The sequence below is a fragment of the Pogona vitticeps genome, chromosome ZW-PAR (assembly GCF_051106095.1).
Source record: "Pogona vitticeps strain Pit_001003342236 chromosome ZW-PAR, PviZW2.1, whole genome shotgun sequence".
Lineage (NCBI taxonomy): Eukaryota > Metazoa > Chordata > Lepidosauria > Squamata > Agamidae > Pogona > Pogona vitticeps.
Genome location: NC_135800.1, coordinates 10,802,186 through 10,814,208, shown reverse-complemented (window position 1 = coordinate 10,814,208; position 12,023 = coordinate 10,802,186). Strand labels below are relative to the sequence as shown.

Sequence of the window (12,023 nt, the reverse complement as noted above, 5' to 3'; positions counted from 1 at the left end):
TCAAGAGAACAAGCTGGTCATCACAAACACTCTTTTCCAACAACACAAGAGGCGACTCTACACATGGAAATCACCAGATGGGCAATATCAAAATCAGATTTATTATATTCTCTGCAGCCAAAGATGGAGAAGCTCTATACAGTCAACAAAAACAAAACCTGGAGCTGACTGCGGTTCTGATCATCAGCTTCTCAGAGCAAAATTCAAGCTTAAACTGAAGAAAGTAGGAAAAACCACTGGGCTACTCAGGTATAATCTAAACCAAATCCCTTATGAGTACAATGGTGGAAGTGAAGACCAGATTTAAGGAGCTAGATTTGGTGGACAGAGTGCCTGAAGAACTTTGGATAGAGGCTCGTAACATTGTATAGGAGGCAGCAACAAAAACCATCCCAAAGAAAAAGAAATGCAAGAAAGCAAAGTGGCTGTCCAACGAGGCCTTACAAATACCAGAGAAGAGAAGGGAAACAAAATGCAAGGGAGATAAGGAAAGTTACAGAAAATTGAATGCAGACTTCCAAAGAATAGCAAGGAGAGGCAAGAGGGCCTTCTTAAATGAACAATGCAAAGAAATAGAGGAAAATAATAGAAAAGGAAAAACCAGAGATCTGTTCAAGTAAATTGGAGATGTTAAAGGAACCTTTTGTGCAAAGATGGACATAATAAAGGACAAAAATGGTAGGGACCTCACAGAAGACACCAAGAAGAAGTGGCAAGAATACAATGAATTATACCACAAAGATTTTGATGTCCTGGACAACCCAGATAGTGTGGTTGCTGACCTTTAAAAAGACAACGCTGTTAAGGCACTACACTCAATATGGCAGCAAGTTTGGAAAACTCAGCAGTGGCCAGAAAATTGGAAAAGATCAGTCTACATCCCAATCCCAAAGAAGAGCAGTGCCAAAGAATGCCCTTCCAGGTATCTGGACCGAAAACTCCCAGAAGTACAAGCTGGATTTTGAAGGGGCAGAAGAACTAGAGACCAAATTGCTAACATGCGCTGGATTATGGAGAGAGCCAGAGAGTTTCTCCAAAACTACACAAAAGCCTTTGACTGTGTTGACCACAACAAACTATGGCAAGTCCTTAAAGAAATGGGAGTGCCTGACCACCTTGTCTATCTCCTGAGAAACCTATATGTGGGACAGGAAGCAACAGTTAGAACTGGATATGGAACAACTGAATGGTTCAAAATTGGGAAAGGAGTACGACAAGGCTGTATATTGTCCCCCTGCTTATTTAACTAATATACATCATGCGAAAGGCAGGACTGGATTAATCCCAAACCGGAATTAAGATTGCTGGAAGAAATATCAACAACCTCAGATATGCAGATGATACCACTCTGATGACAGAAAGTGAGGAGGAATTAAAGAACCTCTTAATGAGGGTGAAAGAGGAGAGCACAAAAAAGGGTCTGAAGCTCAACATCAACAAACCAAGATCATAGCCACTGGCCTCATCACCTCCTGGCAAACAGAAGGGGAAGATATGGAGGCAGTGACAGATTTCACTTTCTTGGGCTCCATGATCACTGCAGATGGGGACAGCAGTCACAAAATTAAAAGACACCTCTTTCTTGGAAGGAAAGCGATGACAAACCTAGACAGAATCTTAAAAAGCAGAGACATCACCTTGTCGAGAAACGTCCGCTTTGTCAAAGCTATGGTTTTTCCAGTAGTGTTGTACAGGAGACCTGGACCATAAAGAAGGCTGACCGCTGAAGAATTGATCCTTTGAATTGTGGTGCTGGAAGAGACTCTTCAGAGTCCCCTGGACTGCAAGGAGAAGGAACCTATCCATTCTGAAGGAAATCAACCCAGAGTGCTCGCTGGAAGGACAGATCCTGAAGCTGAGGCTCCAATACTTTGGCCATCTCATGAGAAGAGAAGACTCCCTGGAAAAGACCCTGATGTTGGGAAAGTGTGAAGGCAAGAGGAGAAGGGGACGACAGAGGATGAGATGGCTGGACAGGGTCATCGAAGCGACCAACATGAATTTGACCAAACTCCGAGAGGCAGTGGAAGACAGGAAGGCATGGGGTCACAAAGAGTTGGACACAACTTAAGGACTAAACCACAACAATCTATCTCCCCATTATCTCCTGATCAGCTACTTCTTTGGCACTAGTTAATTGAAAAAAGACAGGGGTGGCATGGGCCGCGGCCGGAAGGCCAGACAGGAGGGGTCTGGCCAGGGCTGGCTTGGTGACCCCTCCCCATGTGCTGCCCCCAAGAGGAGGGACAAAGGGAGGACCAGGTCAGTGGCTCCACGGGAGGGCTCCGGGAAGGATGTCCTTGTAAGATAAATTTGGGGGCTATCTTGAAGCGGGGAAAGAAAGGCTCCTCAGGATCTATGGTGTTGGCCTGTACTCCCTGAATGAGAAGAAACCAAGTATTATGAAGCACGTCCCTGTTTGCTGGATGAGCCTTGGCCGGACCCTGGGTGTTCCCAACCTGGATTCCCCAGGCGTGTTCTTGGACTGCAGCTTCCAGAAATCCTGGCCAGCCCAGCCCAGCTGTGACTTTTGGGGGGCAGTTTTAGTTCAAGAGCATTTGGAGTCCCTCCGGCTGGGAAGCCCTCCGGTGGAGAGGCCTGGGCCAATATTTCCCACACTGACCGGCAGGCTTCTTCCCTCACTCCCACCCCCTCTGCTCTGCCTGGGGTCCCCACCCCCCTTTTCCCACCCTCGCTGCCTGCAATTTAACGGTGCCACCGCTAGCTTTGCGCCTCCTGTTTTCAGCCTCCTCTTTTTAGCGGCTTCTGCTCTTCTGGGGGCTTTTTCCTCCCCTTCCCCTTCCTCTGTAGGAGTCGCCTCTCTGAAAATCTAAGATCACCGATGGAGACCACGTGCTGTACCCTTTTTTCCACCTCAATCGCAGAGCCTCCCTCCGAGAAAAGAAAAGCTGGATTTCCCTCTCTGCTGAGATTTCAGAAAGCAGCTGAAACAGCACTGCTTTATCAGACCTTGGGCTTTTAAAATGGGATTTCCCCCCCCCCAAGAAATATTGTTTCCATATTGTGATTTCACTGTACAGCATCTCTCTCTGGGCCCCTGCCTACAAGCGCTACCTTAAGCAGAGGTTGCCTACACAGCTTGAGTCACCATCAACTCACACAAGGTTTCTGAGATTTATGTTGCTGTTATTATTATAATTGGCCAAAATCAGCATCAGCATTGAGTCCAGCCCGTCAAAGAGGCCCATGGGGGTGGGGGGAATCGAACTCCCAACCTCGGGCTCCACGGCTACTCAGCAGTTCCTATTCATCACACCAGTGAGCGTAACGCAAACTGTGCAAATTTGGTTAGAGGAGCGCCCGAAGTTAAAGGAGTCAGCACAGACACGATGTATCGCTGGGCATCCACCAGGTCATATCGTATGCTAATTTCTTAACTTGGGGCAATTCACTGCCCTGCCAAAGTTACACCATTTGTGTAAAGTGACAAGAGGATTCTGGCCTCCATTCACTACAACCCCAAGCAAGATTCTTGACCCAGAGCCTGGTGCAAAAGCTACATATGGCTTCGATTCTGAGCCCCAGGAATGAATTCAGCTCACCGTCCTTCTGCCTAAGGAACCCACTCCCGGTCTCCTTGGATTTTCTCCTTTCAGGAGTAACAAAGAACTGCGGGATCGCTCAGTGGCTTACGTCCCCCTGGCTACGGAGCCAGAGGTTGGGAGTTCGATTCCCCCACTGGGGCCTTCTTGACATGACAGTGGATGGACTGGATGACCCCGAGGGTCCCTTCCAGCTCTGCCATTCTAAGATTATTATGATGATTTAGGAGGAAGAAGAAGAAGGGTCAATTGGGGTGTTGCTACCATGAAAAAAAAGGGGGGGATAATTAGAAATCCTTTCCAGTTTCCTGGAAATCACTAGCAGGTCAAAGAAGGGGACACCAGTATCTACCTACCTACCTCCCCCCCAGCTCCAACCCTCTCTACAGCTCCCCACGACGTGCCGCAGAGGAAGGCTGAGAAGGAATCAATGCTACCTCTTTGTCCACGCTCTCCGTGGCCATGCACTGGTTGTTGGCTAACGTGGTGATCTCCCGGCTTTTGGGGGTTTCCATCCGACAGCTGCAGAGGGGCACCTCCTGAAGGCTGTCCGCCTCCGTGGCTCTGGGGCCGTTGGAAAGACCTGCGGAAATAATGAAGAAGCATTAAAAGAAGAAGCTAGCAAATCCACTCTGGACTGCCAGAAAGACCAGCCAGTGGGTCCTCGAGATCAAAACAAGCCTGAACTCTCTCTGGAGGCAGAAAGGTCGAAGCGGAGGGCCGGTCCTGCTTCGGGCACATCCCAAGAAGGCAGGATTCCCTGGAAAAGACCGTCCTGCTGGGAAAGGTGGGAGGCAGCAGGAAAAGAGGAAGACCCCAATGTGAGATGTATCAACTCCCTCAAGGAAGTTTGCAAGAGCTGAGCAGGGCCCGTTGAGGACAGGGCATTTTGGAGAGGGCTCGTTGACAAGCTCACCAGAAGTCAGAAGCAAAGCGACAGCCCAGGACAACCGATGCAAATCAACTCATCTTCACTAGGCCCTGAGAAGCGTGTAGGTGCCGAGCGGAACGGAGGGGCAGGCAAAGCACAAATGCCAGACTGCAAGGAACCCCGAGCGTTGGCACCGGAGGCGACTTAAGGATGATCTTTCAGCAACTGAGTCACCAACCTCTGCATCTGTTGTTGTCCAACGGGGGCAAGAGAGAGCATCCAGAGATCTGCACACTCTTTTGTCTGCTGGTCTATTTGTTGCCTTTCCTTCTAATCTGGCAAAGCTGCCTGGGAAGGCTTCCCATTTCTGCAGCTTCCTGGAACAGCACCGGGCCAGAACCTTCTTGCCAATTGACTCTTGCATCAAGGAAAACCATGTTAAAATCATGGCGGGGAAACTCCCGCTAATTAGCAAGGCGCTAACGGGTGCATATCTGAGCACCCACCTGTCTGCGTGAGCTGGGTTCGAATGCCCAGCTAGCCGTGACATTCACAAGACGAGTCGGGGGCCTGTCAGGATCTCTTAAGCAAAACCCAACTCACGGTGTGTGCGCGAGGGAAGTCATGAGGATCCCGTTGGGACACGGAGAACCCAACAGGCCGCCTCGAGAGGAAAGGCAGTAGACAGAGAAAGAATATTAGGGAAAGCAGAATTGGTCTTGTAACTGGAAAATAAAAACGCACACAGTTTCATATTATGAGAGAGAGAGAGCCATGCTGACTTTTATTGTGTTGGCCCAACCATCCAACTTAGTCTCCGTGTTCCCTCTGGAGGTTTTCCACATCAGCCCACCCCCCCAGCCCTGGAACAGGGCAGCCAGCAAGCGAGAATCGCTGGGAGTCGTCATCCCAAATGTCGGAAGGGCACCAAATTGAGGAAAGCCGCTCTGGCTGAACTCCACGGAGTCCGGGGCACCAGACAGACCCCAGGTTCTTTTTTTCCAAAACAGCCTCTTTCTTCTTCCCGAACGAAGGACACTGCCTAGAACGAGACGCCTGGGCCCTCCTGGCTGCAGCTGAAGGAGTCAGAAGCCACGGCGGCCTCAGCGGATCCTCGGTCCTTCCCCAGAGCAGAGAAATGTGCAGCAGGGGTCTCTCTTGAAATCCATGGTCGCTCTCCTATCCCTCCAGAGGCAAAAAGTCAGGACAGGTTTGGAGAGAGCGACTCAAATGGTGACTGGGCTGGGGCGCCTCCCCGATGAGCGTTTGGGGCGTCCAACGGGGGACATGATGGAGACGTATAAAATTATGCAGGGGATGGAAAAAGTGGATAGAGGGAAGCTCTTTTCCATCTCGCACAAGACCAGAACCAGGGGACATCCACTCCAACGGAGGGTTGGGAGAGTGAGGACAGACCAAAGAAAGTATTTCTTGACCCAGTGTGTTGTTCGTCTGTGGAACTCCTTGCCACAGCATGTGGGGAATGGCATCTGGCCTAGATGCCTTGAAAAGGGAGATGGGACAGATTCCTGGAGGAAAAGTCCATCACAGGTGACAAGCCATGATGGGGACGTATCATCTCCAGGCTTCCAAGAGAGGGACCTCCAAAGGCCAGAGGCAGGGGAAGAGGGGGATCAGGAGAGAGTTATATCTAGTGGCCTCGTGGGCTCCCAGAGGGACCTGGTAGGGCCACGGTGAGATCCAGGAAGCTGAACTAGATCGGCCCTTAGCCCTCTTAGGTTCTTATGAGAGGAGGAGAAATCCCCCCTCAAATCCCCTCAAGGAAGCGTTCACACAGCCATAGATCTTGCACCACTGAACCAAGGAGTTTGTTCACCCTCCTACAGCCTTGATACATAAACAGGGGGAGAGAGGGAGGGAGGGAGAGAGGAGGGGGGGAGAGAGAGAGCCCCTGAAGAGTGGAAGGCCAAGGTAGAATCCTGCACCCACCCTTCCGTTCAACCAAGGTAACAAGAAGCCCAGAGAGGTGAGGAAACGAAGCAGCTCCTCTAGTGGAATCCCGAACCTTGGACCCCCCCAACCAACAGGTGCCCCACCTGCCTGGAGGAAAAAACCACCCCCGTGCTCTCCGTCCAGCTCTGAAGAACAGCCAGCCAAGCCCCCCCCCCCGTCTCTCCCTCTCACGTTCTGTGTTGGCCTTTGGCTGCCTCCCAACCTGGCTGGGGAAGCCTTTGCCAGAGAGCAGGAGGGAGAAGAAGCCAGAATTGGGGGGGGGGGGGGGAGAGAGAGAGGCAGAAGCCAGCAGGGAAGGAGCAAAGCCTCCTCAGGGAGGGGTCGGGATTGGCCAAGGCAGGCTTAGGAAGGCACCGCTATCAGGATGCGCCGTTCATCCCAAGTCACGGACCAAAAGAGAAGCCAAACCCAACTTTGCCAGCCTTGGAGAGGACACCGGATGCCTGTGGCTGGCCTGGCCGCAAGGGGACGCAGAGGGACACAGAGCCAGCCAGCCAGCTTCTGGAAATGGGTACGAAGGAGTCAACGAGGGCAGGGAGTTTTGAAAGCCCCCCCCCCCAACAAAGGCCTTGGAGCACCCTCAAGATCCCCCAGGAGCCTTCTCATCCTTGAGACGTGAGAGGAGGTCCCCGCCAGGTGAGCATCCTGGCACGGTTTGGACGCCCTTGCTTTCCCCACCCATTCCTGGACTCACTCCAGGGCCCTGGATGGGAGGGCGTTCCCCCCCCCCCCCTCCTCGAATCTCCTCCAGTCTCCTCCTGGTCTATCCATCTCATCCCCATGGCCATGATGGCGCCTTTTCTCTTCTCCTCCTCCGCCACCCACTTTTCCCTTTTTTCCCCCCCACTCTTTTCGCAACACCAGGCCTTCGACGCCTCACTCTCCGACTAGCGGCCACCAGGGGGCATCCTCTTAATACAGAGAAACGGATCCAAGGAAACAAAGAACCAAAATGGTAACATGGCCATTTTTAGAAAGCTGACACTCACCTTCTGATGGTGAAGAGAGGATTCCCTTCACCCGGAGATCTAAGGAATCCAGGGGGACCTCCAGGTACTCCATGCTGTTCTCCCGCCCAGCTCCTCCTTGGCTCTCCAAAGGGGGCTTGTAGGGGGCTTCCGAACCTGGGATGAAAATATATACAGATATTTATATAGCCAGGAGAGAAATATGCATGGATGAGTGTGTGTGTGTGTCTCTCTCTCTCCCTCTCTCTCCCTCTGTCTCTCTATAAGGCCACATTCATCTCCAGCAGACAGAACGCAAGCCACCACGCAACTGAAGGATCTGTAAATACAGAGGCAGCCCTCGAATAATTAAAAGGCAAGCGCTGGGCCAAGCAATCTTTTGAGAACCCTACGCTCCCTTTTTTCCGGTGCCCTGCTAACAGCCGGGATAAAAGATCTTAGCCTCCACCAGCCACACCAGGAACAAGAGAAGTCCTCTCGTCCGGGGACAACTAGTTGCTCCTGTACTGCACAGGAAGGGGAATGACGAAGGAAGGAAGGAAGGAAGGAAGGAAGGAAGGAAGGAAGGAGCTGATGATGAATAGAAGGAAGGAAGGAAGGAAGGAAGGAAGGAAGGAAGGAAGGAAGGAAGGAAGGAAGGAGCTGATGATGAGTAGAAGAAAAGAAGGAAGGAGCTGATGATGGATCTAAGGAAGGAAGGAAGGAAGGTGTTTAGGAAGGAAGGAAGGGGCAAGAGAGAAAGCCACCTGGCTTTCCTTGACTCCCTGATGCAAAAGACTGGATCTCAGACACTCCAGCAATACTAATGCCACCAATAAGGTAGAAGGTGACCACTCAGAACCAAAAGGAGGGGGATGTTCTAACTACTGCCTCACACAAAGCAGGGCGTTGTCTGCAAACAGAAACGAATGTGTGGACCTCTAACCGGGACTGGTCTCTCTGTGCACCCTCTACCAGAGCCACGTAGAGACACCACCCACCCGCTCTTCAACCCCCAACTCCACGTTCCTTCTCGCCCCCGCCCAGCTCATCCGACCCAGGGGATGCTGGCCAGATGGGGAGAAGCAGAGAGCATCTGGGTCATAAATCCCTGCCCTGCACAGCTGCCGTGGAAAGAAGATTCAGAGCGGCTGCCGGTGGCCAACTCCATGGCCGGCAACTCAAGGGTTCCTGCTTGGGATGGGGAGGCGTCAGGATGGAGCTCCGTCAAGGAAGGGGGCTTCTGGGGGGGCCATTTGGGTTGAGTGCAGTCACAAGGGCGAGTGACTTGTGAGACCCTGAACCTTGCACGAGGGTTGCTGTCCAGCCAACAGAAAAGGTGGCCTCTTTCTCCTCCCTGCCCCGTGCAGCCCTCCACAACAGGCAGGCTTCCAGATCTCGCTGGTCTCTTGGACATCCAGAAATGCCAGGGTTGATGAAAGCCGAAGCCCAACAGGATCCAGAGGGGAAACCAGGGGCCCAACCCTCCTCAAAAGGAAGAACCTGGGAGCGCCCCCCCTCCTCCTCCTCTCAGCTGGGCCCACTGCACCCACCCCAGGCACAGGACCCCTGGCCTCTTGGGTTAGAGCGAGCAAAGGGGCCCGGCCGGTTCCCTTGAGAGGGTGGGGCTTGTTCGCTGGTTTCTCTGCCTCAGGGCCCACGTCCATTTGTCAAATACTGACTTCTCCCCCCGACCCCCCCCCCCCGCAACACCTTAGGAAATCAGGAAAAAGAAGTGAGGACTGCAGGACAGGGGTACATTCAATTTCTGCTCTCCGGGGTACTCCAAAACCCATCATCCCTGCCCACTGGCAGGGCTGGCTAAGGCTGATGGAACGTGGAGCCCCAAAATACCTGGGAGGCGGCGCCAGGGTTACCCACCTCCGCCTGGCGGTTTCTACTCAACCCCTACAAAGCGAGGAGGGGGTGGGTGGGAGACAACGCGGAAGGCCACGTTACCGAGGGCGCCGGCGGGTTTCTTTTTACTCCTCCGCCTCCTCTTCCGGGTGGGCTTCAGCCACGGGCTCTCCGCTTTCCCTTTCCGTTTCAGGATCTTCTTCTTGAGGCTGGATTCGGAGCTCTGCAAGATCAAGCCGCCACCGGCGTCAGGACATGGGGCAACCCCTCCTGCCTGCCACATTTCTTTGAATGCCACCGGGGCCAGGAGGGGGGGCACCTCCCGTGTGGCCAAACACAGCCGCTCTACAAATCGCCGTGGGATTCCATACCCCTGGGCCAGGGACGGAGCGCCACAGCGGCTGGAAGAGAACTCCTCCCTCCCATCATCTCCCACCAGGACTGCCCCCCACCCCACCCCTGCAATCGAAGGCTGGGCATAAAAAACACAGAGGTCAGCCAAATGACCCCAGACGACTCAGAGATGCTGCTGCCAAGAGAAGGAGAACGAGGGGGGGCTCGTTAAGCGAAGCAAGCTTGGCAAGACCTCTCTTATTAGGCATGTTGCGACTTTTCTCCAACATCTGCTCTTCTGTTTGATGGCTCAGTGTACCAAAATAAATAAATAAATAAGAACGTCTGGCACCCAGCTGCATAGCAGTTCATTTAAAATATCTGCCACCCAGTTTTTGAACCACGAGGGCCCTTCCCTGATAGCTTCACATTGAACTGCTCATTTAAAAAAAACAAGCACAACCTTTTATACATATAAAAATTAAACACAAGCACTAGGAATTAAACGCCCGTGAATACCTCTCAAATAAAGGATGTAACGATAGCAAAACCTAGAAACCACCCCATCTAAAAGACAGAGCAAGTCAAGCTGGATTTCTGACTTAATTGATCAAACATGTAGGGGGGGGTGCAGTAAGAAGAACTTTGCATTCACCTCTTGCCAAAATTTCTTCCGTTCTCCAGGGCAGTCAGAAATAGCCATTCCAGCTATTTCCCACAATTTCAGAATCAACCTACTGAATAATTCTGGGCGTTTGGCACTTCCACATTTGGTGGCCAAGAGAAAACCGACCTCAAACCCTTCTCCTTTTTCAAGATCAATGCAAGCTCAATTTCAATGGGGCCGAACATTCAAGCAGAAAAGGGGAACACAACCAGACAGGAAATTACAAGGGACAATTTTTAGACCATAAGGTGCAAACCAAGGACCAATCACCCCGCCTGAGTTGGGCGGATGTTTATTCACCTACCCACCACCTGATTAAGGTATTTCCACACCAGTCAACTGATTCTCAAAGCAGGACACAGCATAAATCAAAACCCTTGACTCAACATGAAGCAAGGATGAGCTATTTCAGAGGGTGGACAGATCAGAGAAGGGTGTATACACACCTCCATCCATCCCCTGGGCCCGGCTGTCGGGAGCCCTGATGAAACCTAAAGGGGAACCACCAAATTAAAAAAGAAAAAAAATTGATTGAGAAAAGTTTGCAAGGGCACATGAAATGGGAATTATAAATCAACTGTGCCTCTTGGAAGTTTGCAGGATTTCAATTATTGCTTTTTAGTGTGAAAACGGAAATCTACTTGTGTTGTGTTTTCTTTCTTTTCTTTACTTTTTTGGAAGTTTCACAAACCCAGTGGTATGAGAACGGACATCCAACCCCGAATCAGCTCAAACTGAGGTTTCTTAGCAATCCTGGCTTAAGAGGGTTTGGTCAAAACACAGTCTGCAAATACGGATATAAGGAGAAGTATACAGAGTGACCCTGAGGTTCCAGTCTAGAAAAGCTTATAGTGGCATATCCATTCCCACCTTTTTAAGACCAATGAAACATTTCATACAACAGCTAGCCAGTAATCCAGAAACATTTTAAAAGCAAGGGGCAAAATTAAACCAGAATTGCTAACAAACCTCAGTTTAACGCTGTGGATTTCAGATCATTTGACTGATTATTCATTATAAGGTGTGCAGAATTGTACATATACACACATGGGTATACATATATACACTGGTCAGATTATAACAAACAGAAGTATTTAAGCAAAATAAGTAAGTTCTCATCTGTTTACGCACATATGCACATATGCATATGGATGGCTTTGTGCATATCACATATATGCACATGCAGTTAGTTTGTCCGACCATGACTTTGTGTGTGTGGTTTTTAAAACTATTCTGTCTTCTTGGTTAATTGTAAATGAACTCTTGATTTTTAAAAAAAATCAGTTCAGAAGCCTAGCAGTAGCATTCGAAAGCAGATCAAAGACGCACTGAGGGAAGATCTGAATCCAGAGGCTAAACCCACCCTTTCAGACATACCTACCGAAGAGGGAGCAGAATGGAAATGAATATGGACTCTTTTTTTGCTCAGCAGACATATGCAGGATTGCTGTGCAAATCCGCAGCCCGACAGATATTTTTCTGACCCTGAGCCCTGCAGAGCGCAAAGGCTCTAATCCTGCTGAGAAAAGCAAGAGGGACTGGGAGACTTCTGAGGATGGCTTCCCCATCATCCATCCAGTGAGAGGTCCTGGGCGTGCCCGCTTGTGGCACCAGTACGCTACTGGTCATGAGAAAGGACGGAGCATCAGAGGAGGGCGAGGGAAACGGCCTTTGCAATTCCCTCTTCTGCTCCAAGTTTTCTCAACAGGATTACGTAAACATGTGTAGCCTTGGAAGGATGCACTCCTGGAACAAATTTACCCAGTTCTACCAAACTCAATGGGACTTTAATGGTGAGTAATTCTCTCTAG

General features: G+C 50.9%; 1 protein-coding gene across 9 annotated transcripts in view; it reads right to left on the bottom strand.

Annotated features, from left to right (window-relative positions):
- EHMT1 (euchromatic histone lysine methyltransferase 1) overlaps positions 1–12,023 on the bottom strand; it is a 114,590-nt gene that overhangs the window by 39,799 nt on the left and 62,768 nt on the right. For all 9 annotated transcript variants that reach the window (XM_072984980.2, XM_072984982.2, XM_072984979.2 and 6 more), the window contains 3 exons: positions 9,315–9,435; positions 7,398–7,532; positions 4,001–4,146 (listed from right to left, as the gene is read on the bottom strand). In XM_072984980.2, the coding sequence (XP_072841081.2) occupies positions 4,001–4,146; positions 7,398–7,532; positions 9,315–9,435 (402 nt within the window). The remainder of the gene's footprint in view (positions 1–4,000; positions 4,147–7,397; positions 7,533–9,314; positions 9,436–12,023) is intronic.